We start from the raw sequence: 23,130 nt of genomic DNA on the forward strand, positions 1-23,130 counted from the left end.
TAAACTAAACTTAAACATTAATTCAGGATCACTCAAAAATGTCACATGTTAATCCAGATGATCCAAAATATGCTAACAAGCTTTTATTGTAAACTTAAAGCACAGTTTTTTAAAATTCTTATAGAAGTGCTTGCTTCAACAGTACCTATACTGATGCAGCAATCCCACTCCTGGACATATATCCAGAGAAAACCACAATCTGAAAGGTGACATGTACCCCAATGTTCACTGAAGCACTGTTCACAATAGTCAAGATACAGAAGCAACCTAAATATTCATTGAGAGAGGAATGAATAAAGAAGATGTGGTACATATGCAATGGAATATTACTCAGCCTTTAAAAAGGATGAAATAATGCCATTTGCAGCAACATGATGCTTTTGAACTGTTGTGTTAGAGAAGACTCTTGAGAGTCCCTTGGACTGCAAAGAGATCCAACCAGTCCATCCTAAAGGAGATCAGTCCTGGGTGTTCATTGGTAGGACTGATGTTGAAGCTGAAACTCCAATACTTTGGCCACCTGATGCAAAGAGCTGACTCATTTGAAAAGACACTGATGCTGGGAAAGATTGAGGGCAGGAGGAGAAGGGGACGACAGAGGATAAGATGGTTGGATGGCATCACCGACTCAATGGACGTGAGTTTGGGTGGACTCCAGGAGTTGGTGATGGACAGGGAGGCCTGGCGTGCTGCTGTTCATGGGGTCACAAAGAGTCGGACATGACTGAGTGACTGAACTGAACTGATTGGCAGTCAATGGACTACTCCTTGTGTTTCGTATCTGTGCCTCTGTGTCTGGACTAAACTGAGCTTTGAGGAATCAAATGAGAAGATATGTATTCATTGGGATGGGGCCATGTGGGGAGACTGAAGAGGTGGTGGTAAAGTTCAAGAGCCACAGTGGTTTGGAGCAGGGACAGCTGGCAAAAGTGATAGTAATTTCCAGGGAGGATCTGTGTCACGCTTAAACATTCCTTAGAGATTCCTCAGTATCCTTTAAAGAACTCCTTTGCTCTGTTGGCTACTGAGAACTGAGGACTTACAAGCTGAGTCTGACAGATTGGCCCAAGAGAACTAGAGTATTACTTAGAAAATTCCTGCTGAAAAAAAAAAAAAGAAAAGTCCTGCTGGTTCTTGTAGTCACCATGAGGACAGAAGTTCTTAACTGAGACTCACATGCAAAGTAACAAATGACCTCACATTTGTAATCTCTTGGTTCTATGATTTGCTAAGAGGCTTCCCAGGTAGCACAGTGGTAAAGAATTCACATGCCAATGATGCAACAGATGTGGTTCTGATCCCTGGGGGTCAGGAAGATCCCACTGAAGTAGGAAATGGCAACCCACTTCAGTATTCTTGCCTGGAATATTCCATGGACAGGGAAGCCTGGTGTGGGCTACAGTCCATGGGGTCGCAGAGTAGGACATGACTGAGCACATTAACACATATACACCCGGTAGTAATAGGAAACCTGCCAGTTGGAATCCTGCTACCCTCTCCACCAAAATGGCTTTCGCACCACTGGAAGATTGTTCCAACTCCTCCTTTCAAATGGTTCTTTCCTCAGCCTTGATAGTTTCATCACGAGTATGTTTAGCCGAGATCTTGAGAGGCTCCTGCAGAGCTCTGTCGTTCTCTCCGTGTTTATCTCCATGCTTTTAGGCACAAGTACTTCCCTGAAAATGTTAGCCACCTTGGCTTCCCTGAACTCCAAACTGTCTTCCCAATGCAGTGAGATTGTCAGGCTCTGCTTGGGTTTCCTCTTTCTACAAAGTGACCTGAAGTGGGGTTACCAATAAGATTCATTTCATTTGTTTCCCTTCTCTTAGGGATCAGTGTCCTGTGCTGCCTGTTGTCTGATGTCTGAAAACTGTTGCTTCGTATATTTTGTCCAGTTTCCTAGATGATTAAGGCAGGAGGGTAAATGTAGTCCCTGTAATACCATTACGGCCAGAGATGAGAGTTTCCCAAGCAGTTTTAAACTTCTGTTTAAAATCTTTGGGCTGTGCTGCCCACATGTAGGATCTTAGTTCCCCGACCAGGGATTGAACCCACACCCCCTGCACTGGCAGCACAGAGTCCCAATCATTGGCCACCAGGGAAGTCCCCCAAGCAGTTTTATAAATTGTCATTTATGTTTTTCAGTGATATTGCATGGGTGGTTTTAAAAAATTTCCTTAATTCTTTCTGGTATATCAAAATGTACTTTGCCCCCACTCTTTAATGATATCTTGTCTGGGGATAAAATTCTAAGTTTATAGGGAAGTCCTTTATCAGTCATCACTGTTGTTTCATAAGTAATCTATTTTGTTTTGTTTTTCCCCCTGTCTTCTCTGGTAGCTTTTTATAATTTTCTCTTTATCTTTAATGTTGTATAAATATTCCTATAATGTGCCACAGCATGTGTTTGTTTTATTAATACTAAAAGCTTATTCTTAAAATTTGGTGACTGATGTCTTTCATCAATGCTTAAAAATTTTATCTCTTACATTTTCAACCACTATTTCACCCATCATTCTGCTATTTTCTTCTAGAACTCTCAACATACATGTTGGGGCTTTCCATTTATCTAACCTCTCTCTTAACTATGTATCCTTGTGTCTGTGCTATATTCTGGGTAACTTATTCTCTCTATTCAATTATACCCAGTTTAGAGCTTTTGCTAACTTTTTATTTTCGCTATCTTTTTTCTCTTAGTCCCAAACAAATCAAGCAAGGAGTCTCTTTCTTTGCTTGCTTTTGGAGAGCGTATTGTCACTTTCTTTCCAAGCTTTCTCCAATAATAAACAAGTGTCCTTATCAGATTCTCTAGCTTTTCATTTGCTCTCTGAAGAATGTTTCTCCTAAAGTCTCTTCTGTCTGAGATGTAAGAAATTTTGTAAAAACAAAGATTAAAAATCAAACTGAAAAGCCAGAGGTTGATGTGAAGGGAAGAAAAATAACACCTATGTTGGAAATCTTTCATTCTTCTTACTGCTAAAAAATGAGGCATATGTCACCAAACTTGGGGTGGAGAATCATAAATCTTACAGTCCAACTTCCTATCTTCTGAGACTGGAGAGTCAGAGAAAAGGAGGGTTCAGTCTTCTTCGGACTGTTCTTCCTTCTCTCTCTCTTTTTTAAAATTCATGGCTGTACTGGGTCTTTGTTGTCTTGCATGGGCTTTCTCTATTGTGGAGAGCAATATTTCTCTATTTCTCTTGTGCAGCAAAAGCTCTAGGCGCTCAGGCTTCAGTAGTTGTAGCATGTACGCTTAGTATTGTGGCACACGGGCTTAGTTGCTCCTTGGCATGTGGAATCTACCCAGACCAGGAGCCTGCATTGGCAGGTGGATTCTTATCCACTGTGCCACCAGGGAAGTCTCTTTCTTCTTTTAACATTTCTGTTCATCCTTTAAAACCCAGGTCAGGCAGATATCACTCTTGTTCTCTGGGAAAACTTATGTACTAGTTTCCTATGACAGCTAAAACAAGTTACCACCACTAACTTGGTGACTTGAAACCCCACAAATGTATTCTCTTACAGTTTTGGAGGTCAGATGGTTGAAACTGGTTTCACTAGTTTAAAGTTAAGGTGTCAGCAGTCCTGGTTCCTTCTAAAGACTCTAGGGAAGAATCTGTTTCCTCTCCTTTCCTAGTTTTTGGAGGCTGCTTGCATTCCTTGGCATAATAACAATCTCTTGCTTCTGTGGTTACATTTTTTTCTTTTCTGTAGTCAAATTTCCCCCTGCCACTCTCTTTAATGGGCACTCGTGATTATATTTAAGGGCCTATCCTGATAATCCAGGATAATCTCTCCATCTCAAAATGTTTCATTTAATTGCATCTAAAGTAGCTTTTGCCATATGAGGTGACATTCACAAATTCCAAGGATTAGGACCTTGGTATCTTTGGGGCCATTATTCAGCCTTCCACAACTTCCCCTGTATTTTCCTTCCGTGAAGTCAAGCAGGTCTTCTCTATTCAGCCTACGGAACTTTATATATACTTCTGTTGTATCTGTTAAGTAGTCACTTTTTTTGTTTACACAGATATCTTCCTAAATACGTCTGAGCTCTTTAAGGATAGGAACTTTGTCTTATTCATTTGTCTGCCTAGGATGGCACCTGGCATGTACTCTTACAAGCCAATAGATATTTGCTTAGTTAAATTGAATTTTGTTCTCTGATTCCAGCCAAGTTGTGAGCTGTGAAATAATGAAATCTACTTTACTAGTGCTAAAAGGGATCTCCAAAGGTCTTTCCTTAAAAGTCTGAATCTGTTTTTTCAGGAAATAATTTTAGATTTAGAAAAGTTCTCTCTATTGCTACAACAAAGGTAAATTAAGTATATGAAAACAAACAAAAGGTTTACATTAGGAGTTTTAGCCCAGGAAAAGTTGTGGAATGACTTGATAAATATTTTTTTTCCATTTATTTTTATTAGTTGGAGGCTAATTACTTTACATTGATAATTATTTTAAACTCACAACATCCCTGTGAGATAAAATAGGTATTACCTTTCAGCCAGTAAAACATAGAGCAAAATAAATAATAAAGAAACTTGATTTGAACATAATTGAATATAGTTGCAGACATCTAATAGTCACAGATGAATTCTTAATTTAGATGAGCTGGTTTTTTTTTTTTTTCTTAATTTCCCAGGGCCCTATGTTTATTTTAGAAGTTGACTCAATTTCTTATGACATGACATGAAGGTGTAGAGCTAAATCATGTTTCCATTTCATAACTTAAATGATGAAGCTCAGAGGCCTAAGTTATGAGGCAATGTCTCCAGGAATCATTCCTGGACAGGAATAAACATGAGCTGGAATGATGGTTACCACCTTTCAGGCTAGTGATGAGCCAGGCTACCTACATCAGAATCACCTGGGCAGATTCTTAGGCATATAGATACGCAAATCCTCCCTGTCCTCTGGATTCAGATTCAGTTGATTTAGGTAGGGTCCTGGGAAGGTGTTTTAAACCACCTTGTGTGTGCTCAGTCTCTTCAGTCGTGTCCAACTCTTTGTGACCCTATGGACTATAATCCACCAGGCTACTCTGTCCATGGGATTCTCCAGGCAAGCATACTGGAGTGAGGTGCCATTCTCTTCTCCAGGGGATCTTCCCTACCCAGGGATCGAACCCGTATCTCCTGCGTCTCCTGCATTGCAGGTGAATTCTTTACCTGCTGAGCCACCTGGGAAGTCCTGCTTAAACCACCTTAGGTAATTCACAATTATTACAAAATCTAGGTCTATGGTTAAGAGGTCCTACAGAGTGAAAAAGTTGGCTTAAAGCTCAACATTCAGAAAACTAAGATCATGGCATCTGGTCCCATCACTTAGTGGGAAACAGATGGGAAAACAGTGGAAACAGTGTCAGACTTTATTTTGGGGGGCTCCAAAATCACTGCAGATGATAATTGCAGCCATGAAATTAAAAGATACTTACTCCTTGGAAGGAAAGTTATGACAGCATATTTAAAAGCAGAGACATTACTTTGCCAACAAAGGTCCGTCTAGTCAAGGCTATGGTTTTTCCAGTAGTCTTGTGTGGATGTGAGAGTTGGACGGTGAAGAAAGCTGAGCGCCGAAGAATTGATGCTTTTGAGCTGTGGTGTTGGAGAAGACTCTTGGGAGTCCCTTGGACTGCAAAGAGATCCAACCAGTCCATCCTACAGGAGATCAGTCCTGGGTGTTCATTGGAAGGACTGATGCTGAAGCTGAAACTCCAATACTTTGGCCACCTCATGCGAAGAGTTGACTCATTGGAAAAGACCCTGATGCTGGGAGGGGTTGGGGGCAGAAGGAGAAGGGGACGACAGAGGATGAGATGGCTGGATGGCATCACCAACTTGATGGACATGAGTTTGAGTAAACTCTGGCAGTTGGTGATGGACAAGGAGGCCTGGCATGCTGCGATTCATGGGGTCACAAAGAGTCGGACATAACTGAGCGAATGAACTGAACTGAACTGACAGAAGTGTGAGTGCCAACATTGAGGCAAAGGAACATTTCTATACCTTTGATTATGCCTTCATTCTGAAAGAGGCTCCTTTGGAAGAAAGGATCCACATCACATTCCCAGAAGAATGACCAGATTGGAAGTGTGACCGGTGAGTTTCACACTGAGGAAGAAAAGCTTTGAGCAGAAACCCAATTGATTTTCTAATTGCCCTGATCTATGGAAACCAAGATCTGAAAGATTCTGGACAGTTTTATTGAGTTACGATTTTCACATTTTTAAGATTCACTCATTGTTAACTCAATAATTTTTTAAAATAAATGTACAGAGTTTTGTAACCATTGTGTCACAATCCAACCTATAGTACACTTAGGAGATGAGGTCAGTAGGTCATTTGGGAAGCTTAGATATGGATAGTCTAGAAGCATTGTCTTTCTTTGTCCCACAATTATTTAATAAATTATTTGTGAAATATTCTTTTTTGAATAAAAAAGACATACATATGGGGACTTCCTTGGTGGTCCAGTGGTTAAGAATCCATTTACCAATATAGGGGACACGGGTTCAATCCCTGGTCCAGGAAGATTCCACATGCCGCAGGGCAGCTAACCCTGTGTACCCCAACTACTGAAGTCCTTGTGTCCTAAAGCCCATGTTCTGCAACAAGAGAAGTCACCACAGTGAGGAGCCCACACACAGCAACAAAGACCCAGTGCAGCCAAAAATAAATAAACTAAAAAAAAAAAAAATACATATACTGCAAAGTTCAAAGGCATAAATGGCCATATAAGAAGTTTCCCTCCCACTCTGTCACCCAGCCATTTGGTTTCTGTTCCTAATAAATTAGTTCTTGAGGTGGATTACTAACCTGAAATAAAAACCTTTAGGCAAGTTAAGTCTTTAACTTAAGGGACAGTGGAGCATCCAATATTATCTTGGAGGCTGGGCGCGATAACTGTCATCCTGGTGATATATCAGAAGCTCATCAGTGGACGTAGTTTCTAAAGGATGGTGTAGAGAGAACAAAGACTATAACTTTGGACACACTGATAGATAGGCACATTAATAGTTATGAGGGGGAATTTCCTGGCAATCTAGTAGTTAGCACTTGGTGTGCCCACTGCCAGGACCCCAGGTTTGATCCCTGATCAGGGAACTAAGATCCCCCAAGCCACGTGGTGTGAAACAAATAAAGTGGGAAGAACAGAAAGTAAAGGAGAGAAAAATAGAAGTTGAGAGAGAAATAAATTAGTATTATGAAAAGAGAAGCATTTTAAAAAAAGAGAGAGAGGCATTTTAAGAATGTGCTGTTCAGTGGTCCCATATGCTAAAGAGGTCATGTGAGTGAAAGTTGCTCAGTCCTGTCTGACTGAAATTCTCCAGGATAGAATACTGGTGTGGATAGCCTTTCCCTTCTCCAGGGGATCTTCCCAACCCAGGGACTGAACTCAGGTCTCCCACATTGCAGGTGGATTCTTTACCAGCTGAGCCACAAGGGAAGCCCAAAGAGGTCATGGAGAATGGGAAATGAGAAAGGGCTTTTCGAACAGAGGTTTATAGTAAACTGAGCGCAAAGTTTCAGTAGAGATAGAGAAAGGATGGGATTCACATTGTAGAAGATTGAGAAAACAATAGGGTTTTCCTAATATACAAAGAGCTCTTAAAAGCCAATAAGAAAAAAATGATCAACCCAGTTAAAAATACTATGCAAAGAACATATACAGGCAAGAAACTGAAAATGAAATGCTTTTGGGCAGTAAACAAATGAAAACAATGGTATTAGAGCAACTGGACATCCACATACACATGTACATGCAAAAAATTGAATTTAGACCCAGGCTCTATACATGTCACAAAAATTAACTCACAATGGATGACAGTCCTAAATGTGAATTGTAAAACTATAAAACTCCTAGAAGATAACACAGGAGAAAATCTAGATGATCTTGGGTGTGATGAGGCCTTGTTTAGATGAATTGATAAGCTGAACGTCAGTAAAGTTAAAAATTCCTTTTCTGTGAAAGACAGTGTCAAGAGAGTAAGAAGACAACACAAACTAGGAGAAGATATTACTCGGTAAAAACACATATGATAAAGGACTGTTATCCAAAATACACAAAGAACCTTTGGAACTCAACAATAAGAAAACAACTCAACTGAAAAATGGGCCAAAGATCTTAAGAGACACCTTATCAAAGAAAATATACAGATGCCAATTAAGCATATGAAATGATACTCCACATCATATGTCACCAGGGAAATGAAAATTAAAGCAAAGAGATACCACCAAACAACAACACAACAAAAACCAAGGCGATACTACTACATACCTACTGGAATGGCCAAAAACAGAACAAAAGAAAAATGCTGGTGAGAATGTGGAGCAATGGGAACTCTCATACATTCCTGGTAGAAGTGCAAAATGGTGCAACCACTTTGGAAGACTGGTGGTTTCTTATAAAACTAAACACACTCTTAATGTATGATCCAGAAATTGCACTCCTTGGTATCTACCCAAGGTAGATGAAAACTTATGCCCACACAAAACCCTGTAAACAGATGTGTATAGGAGCTTATTCATAATTGCCAGAACTTGAAAGAAGCAACGAAGATGTCTTTCAATAGGTACATGGATAAACAAACTATGGTTCGTCCAGACAATAGAATATTATCTAGCACTAAAAGGGAATGTTCTATCAAGCCATAAAAAGACATGGAGGAAACTTAAAGGTGTTTTACTAAGAGAAAGAAGCTATTCTGAAAAGATTGCATACTGTATGATTCCAACTCTATGACATTTTGGAAAAGGGAAAACTATGGAGACAAGATTAGTGGTTGCCAGGAATGGGTAGGCAGAGCACAGAGTTCTTTTAGGGCAGTAAAAACATTCTGTATGCCCTTACACACTTGTTCAAACCCACAGAATGTACACCACCAAGAACCTTAAGGTTCTATGGGCTTGTGTGATTATGATGGATTCATACTTGATACAACATATACCACTCTGGTGATTTGATAATGGGGAAGCTGTGCAAATGTGGAATTGGGGGTATGTGGGCAATCTCTGTACCTTCTTCTCAATTTTGTTGTAAAGTTGTTCTAAAAAGTTTTGATAGAAGAATGTTTAACTTCACTACTAATCAAGTATATGTGAATCAAAACAGTAAGATATCTGTTTATCCCTTAATATATCACAAAGTTGAAAAGATCGGTAATACCCAATGTTGGTGAGGATGGTGGGAAGCAGGAACCCTAACATACTCTTGGTGGTATTATCATTTGATATCTTTTTGAAGGGCAACTTGGCAATATCTACTCAAAATGTTCTTAGTCTTTGACTTAGCAATTCCATTTTTAAGAATGCTGCTGCTGCTGAGTCGCTTCAGTCGTGTCTGACTCTGTGTGACCCCATAGATGGTAGCCCACCAGACTCTTCCGTCCCTGGGATTCTCCAGGCAAGAATACTGGAGTGGGTTGCCATTTTCCTTCTCCAATGCATGCATGCATGCTAAGTCGCTTCAGTCGTGTCCGACTCTGTGCGAACCCATGGACGGCAGTCCACCAGTCTCCTCTGTCCACAGGACTCTCCAGGCAAGAATACTGGAGTGGGTTGCCATTTCCTTCTCCTTTTAAGAATGAGTGAAATCATTTTCACAAGTAGGCAAACGTGTATGTAGCAGAATGTTCATTACAGCTTTATCTAAAATAAGTAATGTTGGAAATAATCTGAAAGTTCCCTGGTAAGTTATTAATCAAACATGGCATATTTGGATAATGGAATACTCTACAATGGTTGAAAAATTAAAGTAATGCTATATGTGCTGCTGTGGGGGAAAAAGTAAAAAGCGTAAACTGAAAAAGATTATGTGGCATAAGCTTGCTTTTATTTTAAACTATATATATTAATATATACATAGGAAATATACATATGGAGAAATATACATCAAAGTCTTTTTTAATTATTTTGGTGAAGATAAGAGGTTTTCAGTTTCTATAGCAATTAATTCACAATATTCATAGGATAGTTGTATTAAATGATTTAATATGTCATAAGGAATTAAAACAGTGGGATATAGCACATACAAGCTATTATAGTTACTTTACACTATTATTTCTGAAATAGTTTATTACAATAAGTACATATTATTTCTTTAAGCGGAAAAAAATAATAAAAGATAATGTGGTATAAACACGGGCAACATTTGACCATTTTTATTTTGGCAGCATGGCTGCAACATGATGGGAATCTTAATTCCCTGACCAGTATTGGAACACATGCCCCCTGCATTGGAAGGGCAGTTTTAACCCCTGGTCTGGTAGAGAAGCCCCCTTGGGCATTTTAAATATGAATGAAAATGGACTTTCCTGGCAATCCAGTGGTTAAGACTTCAACTTCCACTGCAAGGGCAGTGGGGAATGCAGCTGGGCAAAAAAACAACAAAAAAACCAGGAATGAAAGGTTAAAAACAAATAGGAGCTTAAGGATGCCAATAGGTCGTTTATGCAGATTTGAAAGGAGCTAGTTGAAAGGTAAAGGTAAATGATACTAAGACCCAGACAGGAGATAATGGGAAACTACAATAGTAGTATCAACTGATATTTAATGTTTACTGTGGGCCAGGTATTCAGTGCTTTGGAATTTACAAAGTGAAGAGATTAATCTGGATCGGAGGAGGAACATTCTTTCTTTGAGATGAGAACAAAGATTCTTAACCTCAACTCCCTGAAATTATATGCTAAATTTGGTGGGCAAATGCTTTCTTAAAATATCTAAAACAAGGTCCAGATTTCTAAGCGTGTTGGAGCCCTCTCTTTCAAAGATGAAAGAGCATCAAGGAACAAAGAAAGTTTGATTTTAAAAATTTTGAGGTGAAGAGATGGAAAATGAGAAGACTTTTGCCAGTCTTCTATCACTTTAAACAGGACTACAGATGCCCTTTAAGGATAGTGAAATTTGGTGATTATGACATTCCCAAGTACTGATTGATTCACCCTCCTCCCTCCACAATACGTGTCTAAGAGCCGAGATCATTTCTTTCCTTTGGGTTCTCTTCAATCTAAATTTTTTCCAAACATCTTTTCAAGGAAATCTGTGATAAACCTTACTGTTTCGGATCCTAATTTAGTTCTTACCAACTTTCGGTGAATAGCTTAATGCCTCTGATTCAGTATTTTTCCATTTGACAACTACTGCTGAAAGAAAATTTCAATTTCTTATGAGGATCAAAAGAGATAACATCTGTGAAAACCTCTTAGGAAGTTTTGGCCAACGTCAGTACTATCCACTTACGAAGCGTTAACTATTAATTTTCAGTTTCAATGTAACAGTAATTTAAAGAAAGTTTTCTGAATAGCTGCCCTGCACAGTCTCACCCCCAAATACTGAAAGCGGGTGGGCGCTCCACTCGGATTGTGGCTACATCTTTCGCTCCTTTTGTCTTTCAGTCGTACTAGAACTGTCATGGCGCCTTCAAGAGGGGCAAGGCCTTCCTTTCGCCCAGCAGAATCATCCGGGGCACCAGGACCGGACCGAGGGGTAGACAGAGAGACGAGCCTCATTGAGACCGAAAATACCGAATCCTCCGAGAGGTCTCAGCCGGACAGGCGCAGCGGGAGGAGACCGGGTTGAAGGCTACCTCTACGAGCGACAGTACACCCGGGGCACCGCCCACCCTGGCCGCCCTGTCCAATGGAAACCCAACGGCAGTGCGGCACCGCCCACTGTTGGTCAGGACGCCGCGAGGGCGGGGCCCGCAGTTCGGTTGCGCCGCGGAGCGCAGCTGTGAGCGAGTCTTTCTGATCCGGGGCCCCGGAACCCGAGCTGGAACTGAAGCGCAGGCTGCGGGGAGCGGAGTCAGGAGGTGAGCGCCTACGGGAGGGAAGGTTTCAGCGAGAGGACCGACGGATCGGCCTCTAGGGCCCGGATCTGGGACCCCAGCAGGCGAGTGTCTGTAGGCGGCCCTGCTCACTCGGTGGCCAAGGCCCGGCCCGCCGGAGCCGGGGGGCCGCGTCGGCCCCACATTTCCTACCCGGCCCTCCCCGACTGCCCCCGAGTGGCGGCAGGGCGCCCGGAATTCTGCGGGCGCGGGGCGCGAGGCCCCGGCGTTCGTGTCGAACTCGGCCTGCCGAGAGGCGGGGCCGGCGGCGGGGGCGGGGGCGGGGGCGGCGGTCGCAGGCCCGGAGGCCTGCGGAAGCGCAGCATCGGGGCCGCGCCTGCTCGCGGGGCCGGCGCGCCGACTGCGCGGGGGCGTGGCCTGCGCCCCTGACGGCGCCGCGGGGCTGGCCTCTGGTGAGGTGGCCGCCGCTGGCTGCAGGGCCTGCCTGGGGCCCCGACGCTCACTCGCAGTCAGCGGGCTAGGCGACCTGTTGGAGTGTTAAATTCTTCCTCGAGTTTATATCTGTCTGACTGGTCAGTCCTGCAGGTCTCAGGTCCTCTTCGGTCCGCTCAGGATGAGAGCGGGCGAGAGGCCTGTGGCCTGCAAGCTGTTGCCGAGGAGTTGAGATGCTGAGAAGCTGAGATGCTTAGAAGTTGCAGTCCAAAAAATGAAAAACTTTGCAGGAAAAACTTTGCAATGTTTTACCTGCACAGCTCAGAAGTCTTCACTTCTGAGCTGTGCATGTTGTGTGTGCATGCACACAACATGAGTGTGCATGTTGGGGTGGCTGGAGGCGGCGAGGAGATTCCCTTTTTCCGTCTGTGGTCTCATTTAAATTTCTGAACGACTAACCCTGAGACAAAAACTGCCAGTGTTGCAAAGGTTTCTTCATCAGCAGCAGGGGTCCTGGGGATTCTTGGGCATTGCCATCATCTTGCCTACTGGGGAGAGATTGGAGAGGGAGAAGACAAGCACATTCGAAGAGCGCCTATGACTGATGAAAGTTTGGCATTTCGTGCCATACTGTGGATTAACTGTCTGTGCCCTCGGTCCAGAAGTTTCTTTAGAGCTCACTGGCCACAGGCTTCCTGTATTTCAATTCCACTGATATTTCTTATAATGTAGCTGGGAACTTTCCTTAGCTGTTCAGATTCAGGATACATTCTATAAATAAAGTTACTCTAGAAAGTAATCCCTGTGTGCTTTTAGCTACTTTTCAGGGGGAGAAGGAAAATGATCTGTAACTTGAATTTTCTGGTAAATTACTAAAACTGTTGATTGAAATCCATGATAGGCAAGAGAAAAAACAGGTGAAAAAGCATCTTGCCAGATTTTCTCTGTAGTGCTTTGTTGCTCTCTGATATTTACTGGAATGTCATCTAATAAAAATCTCCTCCAAAATGAAAAAATTTTTTTAAAAAGACCAGGGAAATCTCCTGACTTGAGTTCAACATAGTGTAGGTTGGTGGCAGAGATGGGCAGAAGAGGGCATCTGAGAGTTCTAAAACGAAATGAGGGCTTTTCAAAAGATCCTGATCAGGAGCTTCTGTATTTTGAACTGACTTACAGGAGCAAATTCTACAGTATATTTTCATCCTGGGGAGCATCCCCTTGAGCCTAGCACACACAGGTTCAAACTTCTTTACAGCCTTCATTCTTAAGAGATATGGAATAACATTCATCGGTTGTCCTGTGACTCTCTGAAGTTCATGATATTTAGCTTTTGAGAATCTTTTCCAAGAAGCCATGTTCATGTATATACTACTATACACTATTTAGTGTAATATAGTACTTTTCCTGTAATGGCTTGGTCTTGAATTATTTGTGCTTAAAAGGGATACCTGTGTCAGATCCAGTGCCTCAGAGGATGGAGCTTTTGAGCCATGTGAATGAAATGAAAACTGGAAGATTAAAATCTTAGCTGTGCCTTAAATTTAGGCTTTGAGTATCGGCATCTTATTTATATTGTTCACTATGCTGTCTCAAGCACCTGACTCAATGCTTGGCCCATAACAGGTGCTTAATAAACATTTGTTGAATGAGTGAATAGAAAAAAAATGTTGCTAACCAGTACCCACCCATTTACCACACTCACATCACAGGGAAGGTGAGGTCATCAGGAATGAAGTCACTAACCACTGCCAGTTACCTGGCCCAAGGGTAGTCTCATCATGGACTGGCAGGCTTATTCTGTGCATAGGAGGGATGGAGAGTGGGTGCCAGGGTTAGTCCAAGTGGAATAAATCATCTTAGGGTTTCAGTTGGACAAATTGGTTGAGAATACTACAGCTCTAACTCTAGAGCTGGTTCATTGGAACATTTGGGGATCTGGAGTCATCTGCCCTGCATAGTGCCCATGTAGCTTGGTTCTTGAGCATAGTGCAAGAGGCAGATGAGAATTCAAAGGAAAGGCTATTGGGTAGATATTTGCTGATGGAAAGGAATGAGGCCCCTGATTTTGCTGTTCTATTTGAACCTTACTAAACATGAGTTGTACAACCATAAATCTTTTGTTTGCCACTCTTGGGTGAATCATCTTTTTACATGACAAAATATGTTTATTAACATGTTTATGCATAGCAGCATATTCTTTAAGCTTGATGTATACTTCAGTTGGTCACTGACCTGGGTGAGTCATCTTCAGCCGAGATAGCTACCTTCTCCAGACTAGGAGAGTAGTTAATGTTTAGGGTTCATACAGGACTAATTCTGATTTTGGACTTAAAGGAAACAAGGGAGGTATATGTTTTATTTACTTTTAAACCCCAGATTATGTTATTAGGATGGAATCTTTATAGAATCTATTCTAACCCTCTCCACCTTCTCCCTTCACCCTTGCTCCAACCAATGCAGGCCTGAGTGTTTGTTCCAGCATGTCGGAAGGCGAGCCCCAGACAGTACTCAGCAGTGGTTCGGACCCAAAGGTAGAATCCTCATCCTCAGCTCCTGGCTTGACGTCAGTGTCACCTCCTGTGACCTCCACAACCTCGGCTGCTTCCCCAGAGGAAGAAGAAGAAAGTGAAGATGAGTCTGAGATCTTGGAAGAGTCACCCTGTGGGCGCTGGCAGAAGAGGCGAGAAGAGGTAAGGCAGTGGGAGTGTTTAGTGGGAGTGTTGTTTCCCTGGTAGCTCAGCTGGTAAAGAATCCGCCTACAAGGCAGGAGACCCCAGTTCGATTCCTGGGTCAGGAAGATCCCCTGGAGAACGGATAGGCTACCCATTCCAGTATTCTTGGGCTTCCCTGCTGGCTCAGATGGTAAAGAATCCACCTGCAATGCGGGAGACCTGGGTTTGCTTCCTGGGTTGGGAAGATCCCCTGGAGGAGGGCATGGCAACCCACTCCAGTATTCTTTCCGGGAGAATTCCCATGGACAGAGGAGCCTGATGGGCTACAGTCCATGGGGTCACAAAGAATGGGACACGACTGAGCAACTAAGCACAGCACAGTGGGAGTGTGACTTCACAGTGAATTCTAAGAGGTGAGAAGTGGAGGGACAGAGTCTCAAAGGGGCAGACCAAACTTGAACGGGTCAGAGGCAGGGAGAAGATGACTGTATGGAGCATTACAACAGATAGTTCATGTGGTAATTTTAATTCCCTTTCATTTGAATTTCTTCTCAGGTGAATCAGCGGAATGTACCAGGTATTGACAGCGCATACCTGGCCATGGATACAGAGGAAGGTGTAGAGGTTGTGTGGAATGAGGTACAGTTCTCAGAGCGCAAGAACTACAAGCTGCAGGAGGTAAGTAATGGTGAAAGGATGCAGCCTGTGGGTTGTTAGCATGCTGGTGTTAAAGAGGAATTGATGTTGGGAAGCTACTAGGAGAAGAGTATGTTGGGGTTAGATCATTTCTAGTGGGGATAGGAAATGGCTTTTTAGGATGATAATGCTTTCTGAACATTGTAATCCCAACATCTCCCCTGCTTCCAGGAAAAGGTCCGTGCTGTGTTTGATAATCTGATTCAGTTGGAACATCTCAACATTGTCAAGTTTCATAAGTATTGGGCTGACATTAAAGAGAACAAGGCCAGGGTAAGAACTTTTTCCTGAGCTTACTGGAAACAGACTAGCTACATTTATTGTTCTTTTTACATTCAGAAAAAGGTAATATTGAAACAGCTGGAATCATCAGCTGGTCTTGAGATGTTGTGGTTTGGTCACTAAGTCGTGTCCGACTCTTTGCGACCTCATGAACTGCAGCGCACCAGGCTTCCCTGTCCTTCTCTATCTCCACATTTTCTCAGACTCATGTCCATTGAGTCAGTGATGCCATCCAACCATCTCATCCTCTGTTACCTCCTTTTCTTGGCGTCAGTCTTTCCCAGCATCAGGGTCTTTTCCAGTAAGTCAGCTCTTCGCATCAGGTGGCCGAAGTATTGGAGCTTCAGCTTCAGCACCAATCCTCCCAGTGAATATTCAGGGTTGATTTCCTTTAGGATTGACTGGTTTCATCTCCTTGCAGTCCAAGGGTATGCCTATGACTATTACCTGTGCCTTTTGTCTGGTTATAGTTGGGGCAAAAATGAGTGAATTTTTGTTTCTTCCTTGCAATAGCTCATATTGCTCAGTAATTTTCATTGCCCTATTAAATCTAAGGAAGTAATACTAAGAACAAAAGAGAGAAACTTTATTAAAAATACAAGGCTTCCATGCAGACACAGAGAACAGACGTGGGGACATAGTAGAGTAGCATGGAAACTTATACATTACCATATATAAAATAGATAGCCAGTGGGAATTTGTGGTATGACACGGGGTGTGACAACCTAGAGGAGTGGGACGGGGTGGGAGATGGAAAAACGAAAAACACCAGGCTTCCAAATTTTATGGGTATGTCATATAAAAGTTACCCAGATAAAGGATAATTTCTGTTGTAAGGCTTTATTTGTGTGTTCTGCCTCTCCAGGTCATTTTTATCACAGAATACATGTCATCTGGGAGTCTTAAGCAATTTCTGAAGAAGACCAAAAAAAACCACAAGACTATGAATGAAAAGGTACAGAGAGAGCAGACAAAGCTTTAGGCTGGTTTGGAAGTTTAAAAAAAGATTATGAATCTGATCAGGAAAGGGATGGAGGGAACTGTGGAGGGCGAAGAGAGTGGATAACTGCTGACCCTTGGATCAAACTCTGTTCCAGGCTTGGAAGCGTTGGTGCACACAAATCCTCTCTGCCCTAAGGTAAGCAAGATCTGGTAGTGTCTTTCCCATATTTATTCCTGATTAGTTTCTCCAAACAAATTTCAGGGCACTACTCTGCCGTTCTTTTCTGCCCCACTTCTTTTCTTCCCCACTTTCTTTGAACCATGTTCTCAAGATTAGGCCCCTTTGGGTCTTTTAAAGCGGTCATCCCAATGCCTTGACCATGATACTGTCTCCCACCTGTTTCTCCTAGTTCCTATCCAGCTATTTAACTCATCAGGCATAATGGAGATTCAGAGTGTGGGTATTACCTTTGTGATGACCAGCAGGAGACCAGGCCCTTGCTCTTCTTAACCCTTGGGTTCCCCCTGCCCTAATTTCCCACTGGCCCCTCTAACAGCCCAGTGCCCCCACAGCTACCTGCACTCGTGTGACCCCCCCATCATCCATGGGAACCTGACCTGTGACACCATCTTCATCCAGCACAACGGACTCATCAAGATTGGCTCTGGTGAGGGGAGGGAGAGGTTCTGGGCAGGGGAGCCTCGGGAATTTGGGAACCATGGGGGTAAGATGAAAGGAATGGGGGAAAAGAGGAAAATTCTGAGGTGTGGGCTGGTGATAAGAGAAAGGACCTTACTAGGGGCAATTTATAGAGAGGCTAGTCAAGTAGTGGAAAAAGGGGTAGGGCCTAATCTTGAACCTTTTTGTAGGGAATTTGAGGTTAATACAGAGATCTCAATAGAAGGTTGGGAAAGGGCAAGAGTTGGGTGCAAGGTCTGACTTGAGCCCCTGGGGCTAGACCTACCAACGGAGGTTCCAGGCTGTGCCTGCTGTGAGTGCTTTCATTTGCTGTGTACATGTGTGCAGTGTTTAACATTTCTGTGTGCTGTGTCTGTGTGTTGTTGTGTGTCCATTTGTCTGGGGCTTGGCTGCTCCATCGCTCACAACTTTTCTCTGTTTTCCTCCCTCCCGCTTACGGGCTGCTCTGTTCCCAACAGTCTTTCATAGGATTTTTGCTAATGGTGAGAGCCCCCTCTGCCCTATGTGGGGCGCTGTTTGTGCTTCCTCTGCTCCCCTTTGCGGCTGCCCAGTGCATGCAGTCGTGGGAGCAAACCCTGTCCCCCTGCCTAATTATGCCTGCTTGGCTTCTGCCCTACCAACCCTTCTCCTGCTTGCCCTTCCATAACCTGCTTGTTTCCTGTGGATTCTGCCTGGCTGGCCACTTATGTCCTGGATTCTTACTCCCCCCTCATCATCAGGCTGGTTCCTTAAGTCATACTGTGCTCCCAGACCCTCTGTGACTTGTAGTCATTGTTTATGATCCGAGTGAGTCCAAACTGGGCCCGGCCCTGGTTCCTCATTCAGCCCTGTGGCAGGCAGTGTTGAGGAATGAGAGGGTAGAGCAGGGGTCTGAAGTTTTTGGTGGATTCCAAGTGAAACTGATTTAAGGGTATTGGTTCAATTTTGAGCTCGTTTTAAGTTTCAGTCAGTTAAGGTGGATAAGAAGGAGGCTGTCCTTCTTATGGTTGTATGTTAATCCTTCTTACCCATCTTCATCCAAGTTTCTAAGGTCTCTTAATTGTTCCAGATTGTTCCAGGAAGGGCTGCTAGTGTTTTTATGTGGTATGCAGGGTGGATGAAAGAACTAGAACAAATATTTTCATGAGATTAGGGGTTAGATGTACCTGGGCTTTGGGGCAGGTAAGCAGGTCACAAGTGAAAGTTTTTCCTTAGGCTGTGTTATACGTTGCCAGCCCAAAGCCCCTAGGTACCTGCTAGTTTAGTGCAGAGCCTTTGCTGCTACTGAGTTAGAGACCTTAGATAAGAAGTGGTAGCTTGAGAAAGAGGAGGCAGGTGGTGTTCATGTTTAGTCTGGACTTCAGGGCTCAGTTTATGCCTGTTGAGGGTTAGAGACTTCAGGAGAGAATTTGTCTTTTGGGGGCCTCTCTCTGGAGCAAAGCTGTGCTTTGTTGACGGTGGTCAGATTGTGGGTATCTCCCCTACTCCCAGTGGCTCCTGACACTATCAACAATCATGTGAAGACTTGTCGGGAAGAGCAGAAGAACCTCCACTTCTTTGCACCAGAATATGGAGGTAAGGCATCTCAGTTTCTCTGCCCTGTACCCATCCCTGAGGGTCAGCGGTAACATACCTGAAACTGCTGTCCTTCTCTACTGGCATGTGCAAAGTTTTAAGACATCTCTGCCATGCCCTGCCCCAAATCTCTGATTCACCAAAGCTGCTATGTTTTCCCTAGAAGTCACTAATGTGACAACAGCAGTGGACATCTACTCCTTCGGCATGTGTGCACTGGAGGTGAGGAGACCAGGAGGGTGGGTATTGGAAAGGGGTCACATCAGAAGATAGCAGGGGGGATGGAGGGTTGACAGGGAGGTGACTGGTCTGGGGGAGTGACTGTGGAAACACTGAGGTTTCTTAGGTCTCCGTTTCTCTTTATTCCCTGTCTCTGCAGATGGCAGTGTTGGAGATTCAGGGCAATGGAGAGTCCTCATATGTGCCACAAGAAGCCATCAGCAGTGCCATTCAGCTTCTAGAAGACCCATTACAGAGGGTGAGGATCTTTAGGATCACATCTCCTTAACAGACTTTGAAATGTTTTTAGGTTCTTATTCCTTGTAGCCACTGGGTGGGCTTCCCTTGTGGCTCAGCTGATAAAGAATCCTCCTGTAATGTGGAAGACCTGGGTTCACTCCCTCCATTGGGAAGATCTCCTGGAGAAGTGAAAGGCTACCCACTCCAGTATTCTGGCCTGGAGAATTCCGTGGACTGTATAGTCCATGGGGTTGCAGAGAGTCAGACACGAGTGAATTTCACCCACTGGGAATATACTCTCTTCTAAGAGCAAGAGAATATAAAGCAGAAAGGCAAAGTAGTGAGCATTTCCCTAGGTGTTTTTGATACACATACACATTCTCTCTCAGGTCAGGGGTTTAAGATGGATAATAAGGTTGAGTCCTAAGGTGGTATGTTAACTTAGGTGTCTCTACATGAAGGCAAACTGATTTGATGGTTACCTCAAGTAATTGATACATACTCTTAAACAACCATCTTGATATTTTTAAACAAATTAATCGGTGTGAGTTTCTCAAACCAGTCATTTGAGGTTGTATATTTATGTAGTTTTAGTTAGGGAAAGTGCCCTGAAATAAATGAGCTAAGATTGGAAGGATATAAGGGTTTTGAATCAGGTAATAGATACGGTGAGTAGAGTCTGGAAAGAAAGGTCCAAAGAGGAGGTTAGTTTGTAAGTCATTATAGGCATTTAAAAGGGACCAAAGAGAAAAGAAGGAAAAGTAGTGGGAATCTTGAGGCTAGTGTGGAATAAGTTTCTAGTTCAGTTTCAGGGTGTGATGTTCAAGTAAAAGGTATATGGCTTTTTGGCCTTCCACAGGGAAAGGAGGAAAGCAGGTTAATTGTCATGGGACCCAAGAGAGGTAAATAAGTAGGGGTTAGATAAACATGGGGAAATCCAGTGAATAAATGATGTAGTAGACAAAGAAAATTGTGATAGTAGGTTTGGGAAATAAAAAGATGGTGAATATTACTGTCCACAGTGGATGAGTTTGGAAAGAGAGAGGTAAATTTGGCGAGAGTTGGAGAAGAAGGTAGGCAGTGAGTGGGCTAATAAAGCAGAGAGATAGAAAATAAGGAAAAAGATATCATAAGTTTGAACAGCAAAGGAAAGAGAAAGCTTGTGGCTAGGAAGCAAAAAAAATAATTTAAACCAGAAAGACAGTGAATGATATTTCATATATAATACATTATAGTTTTCAAAGTCTTTTCAAATTTGTTGCCTTAGCCCGTGCTGAGCACCTAGTATGAACAAAGTCTTGTGCTAGATATAGTGAGAGAGATAAGACAAACACAGTGGGCTGCTTACCAGATGCCTGCTCCACTCCCTTGTTCCCTTTTCTAGGAGTTCATTCAAAAGTGCCTGCAGTCTGAACCTGCTCGCAGACCAACAGCCAGAGAACTTCTGTTTCACCCAGCACTGTTCGAAGTGCCCTCGCTCAAACTCCTTGCTGCCCACTGCATTGTGGGACACCAGCGTGAGTCCTCTTGACCCTCCTAGGAATTTTTTTTCCAGTCTGGAGCCTTGTAACTCTCACTAGCATGTTCTCTTTCCTCTTCTACTTCCAAAAGGATTCTTTCCCACCCTCCCCCCGGACCCCTGTGCCCTCTATAATATTAATCTGAACTATTCTTCCATAACTTCCCATTCCGTCTTGCCCTCCAGACATGATCCCAGAGAATGCTCTGGAGGAGATCACCAAAAACATGGATACCAGTGCTGTACTGGCTGAAATCCCTGCAGGACCAGGAAGAGAACCAGTTCAGACTCTGTGAGTGACTAACTGATAGGTTCTGAAAGGGACGGATCAGTCACTCCCATCTGGAGGTTTCTGTCAACTGTCCTTTCTCTGGGAATGGTTGAACCTGCTGTTTTGCTTCTCTCCTTCCATCTTCTTTTTTTTTTCTCCAGGTACTCTCAGTCTCCAGCTCTGGAACTGGATAAATTCCTTGAAGATGTCAGGTGAGAGAAGAATAAGAAAAAAAAACTTCTTTAGGAGGTAGGGGTGGGTATCTGAAGGTGTCCAGAGCCCATCTGACCTGTCTGATCTCCATTTAGGAATGGGATCTACCCCCTGACAGCCTTTGGGCTGCCTCGGCCCCAGCAGCCGCAACAGGAGGAGGTGACATCACCTGTGGTGCCCCCCTCTGTCAAGACTCCAACACCCGAGCCGGCTGAGGTGGAGACCCGCAAGGTATGGTTGTGTGGGAGTAGTAGAGAGGGACATGTCAAATAAGGCTTTGTCCTGTAAAGACAGGAATGTGTGTCTGCTCCCTGGCACCCGTGTCCTGTGGGCTGGAAACCCCAGCTCTTGGGGGCTTTTTGCTCACTGGTCTCTAATCTAATGACCCTTTCTGCCTCCTCTCCCTAGGTAGTGCTGATGCAGTGCAACATTGAGTCGGTGGAGGAGGGAGTCAAACACCATGTAAGGCTCAGAGCCCAGGGCTGTGTAGCACTGGGTGGCCAGAGGGTGGGGAAGGGGAGCCTCATTTTCTGACTGTCCTATTCTCCAGCTGACGCTTCTGCTGAAGCTGGAGGACAAACTGAACCGGCACCTGAGCTGTGACCTGATGCCAAGTGAGTCTCTCCTGTCCCTCAGAGGATGGAGAGTCTGTGAGCCTCACCTGTGAGGGACACCTTCAGGGGTGGGGAAGGTGACCTGGCAGCAACACGCGGACTCACTTAGAATGAGTATCTTCGCCCGTAAATCTGGAGGGTGGATCTGATTTGACAGTTTTTTGTGTCCCAGCCAGGGTCACCTGGCTGGGGCTGTTGGAAGGGCCCCCGTGCCCCTCACTCGCGCGCTGTGCTCACCTTGTCCTGTTTCTCTGTCAGATGAGAACATCCCGGAGCTGGCGGCTGAGCTGGTGCAGCTGGGCTTCATTAGTGAGGTGAGGCATCTGCCTTCCGCCGCCCGGGGTAGGGCGGCCCCTCCGCTCTGTCTTCTCGGCCGGAGCTCACTGAGCCCTTCCCTTCCAGGCTGACCAGAGCCGACTGACTTCTCTGCTGGAGGAGACCCTGAACAAGTTCAATTTCGCCAGGAACAGCACCCTCAACTCAGCCGCTGTCACCGTCTCCTCTTAGAGCCACTCGGCCGGCCCCTCCTCCGCGCTGTGGCCTCTGGAGAGGCTGCGGCTCCCGCCCCGCCCCCCAGTCAGTATTACCCCCGTGAAGCCCCGCTCTCCTCTGTTATTCAGGAGGGCTCTGGGCTCCCTGGTTCTGAGCATCACCCTCCCCAGCCCTCCCCTTCTCTTCCATCCCTCTGCACTTTGTTTACTTGTTTTGCACAGACGTGGGCCTGGGCCTTGGCCTTCTCAGCAGCCGCCTTCTAGTCGGGGGCTAGTAGCCGAAATGCCGCTCCCGCCCAGCCTGTGTGGAAGGAGGCGCACTGGTGCGGGGAGCTGAGTTCTACCATCCCGCTGGGGCGGACGGGGCGGGAGAGAAGGGTGGTGCTGCAGGGGTGGCCCCGGGGGGCCATTCGATTCGCCTCAGTTGCTGCTGTAATAAAAGTCTACTTTTTGCTACGCGCGTAGTGTGTGTGTTGTGTGTCCCGCTGTCCGCCAGGGGGC

The 23,130-nt window shown here is 44.3% G+C and overlaps 1 protein-coding gene across 2 annotated transcripts; it reads left to right on the top strand.

The window, feature by feature from the left end:
• Positions 1 to 11,651: 11,651 nt before the first annotated feature.
• NRBP1 (nuclear receptor binding protein 1) lies at positions 11,652 to 23,085 on the top strand. 2 transcript variants are annotated; one of them, XM_043917446.1, is made up of 18 exons: positions 11,652 to 11,808; positions 14,677 to 14,906; positions 15,444 to 15,566; positions 15,756 to 15,857; positions 16,732 to 16,821; positions 16,964 to 17,004; positions 17,382 to 17,476; positions 18,979 to 19,062; positions 19,226 to 19,284; positions 19,442 to 19,540; positions 20,906 to 21,038; positions 21,227 to 21,332; positions 21,473 to 21,523; positions 21,620 to 21,755; positions 21,933 to 21,986; positions 22,075 to 22,138; positions 22,397 to 22,452; positions 22,541 to 23,085. In XM_043917446.1, exons 2-18 carry the CDS (start codon positions 14,697 to 14,699, stop codon positions 22,643 to 22,645), a joined length of 1,608 nt encoding a protein of 535 aa, XP_043773381.1. In that variant the 5' UTR covers positions 11,652 to 11,808; positions 14,677 to 14,696; the 3' UTR covers positions 22,646 to 23,085. The 2 variants fall into 2 exon arrangements, with proteins under 2 accessions (XP_043773381.1, XP_043773382.1); XM_043917447.1 differs by lacking the exon at positions 22,075 to 22,138.
• The last annotated feature ends 45 nt before the right edge of the window (positions 23,086 to 23,130 follow it).

The sequence above is a fragment of the Cervus elaphus genome, chromosome 11, assembly GCF_910594005.1.
Source record: "Cervus elaphus chromosome 11, mCerEla1.1, whole genome shotgun sequence".
NCBI classification, from domain to species: Eukaryota; Metazoa; Chordata; class Mammalia; order Artiodactyla; family Cervidae; genus Cervus; species Cervus elaphus.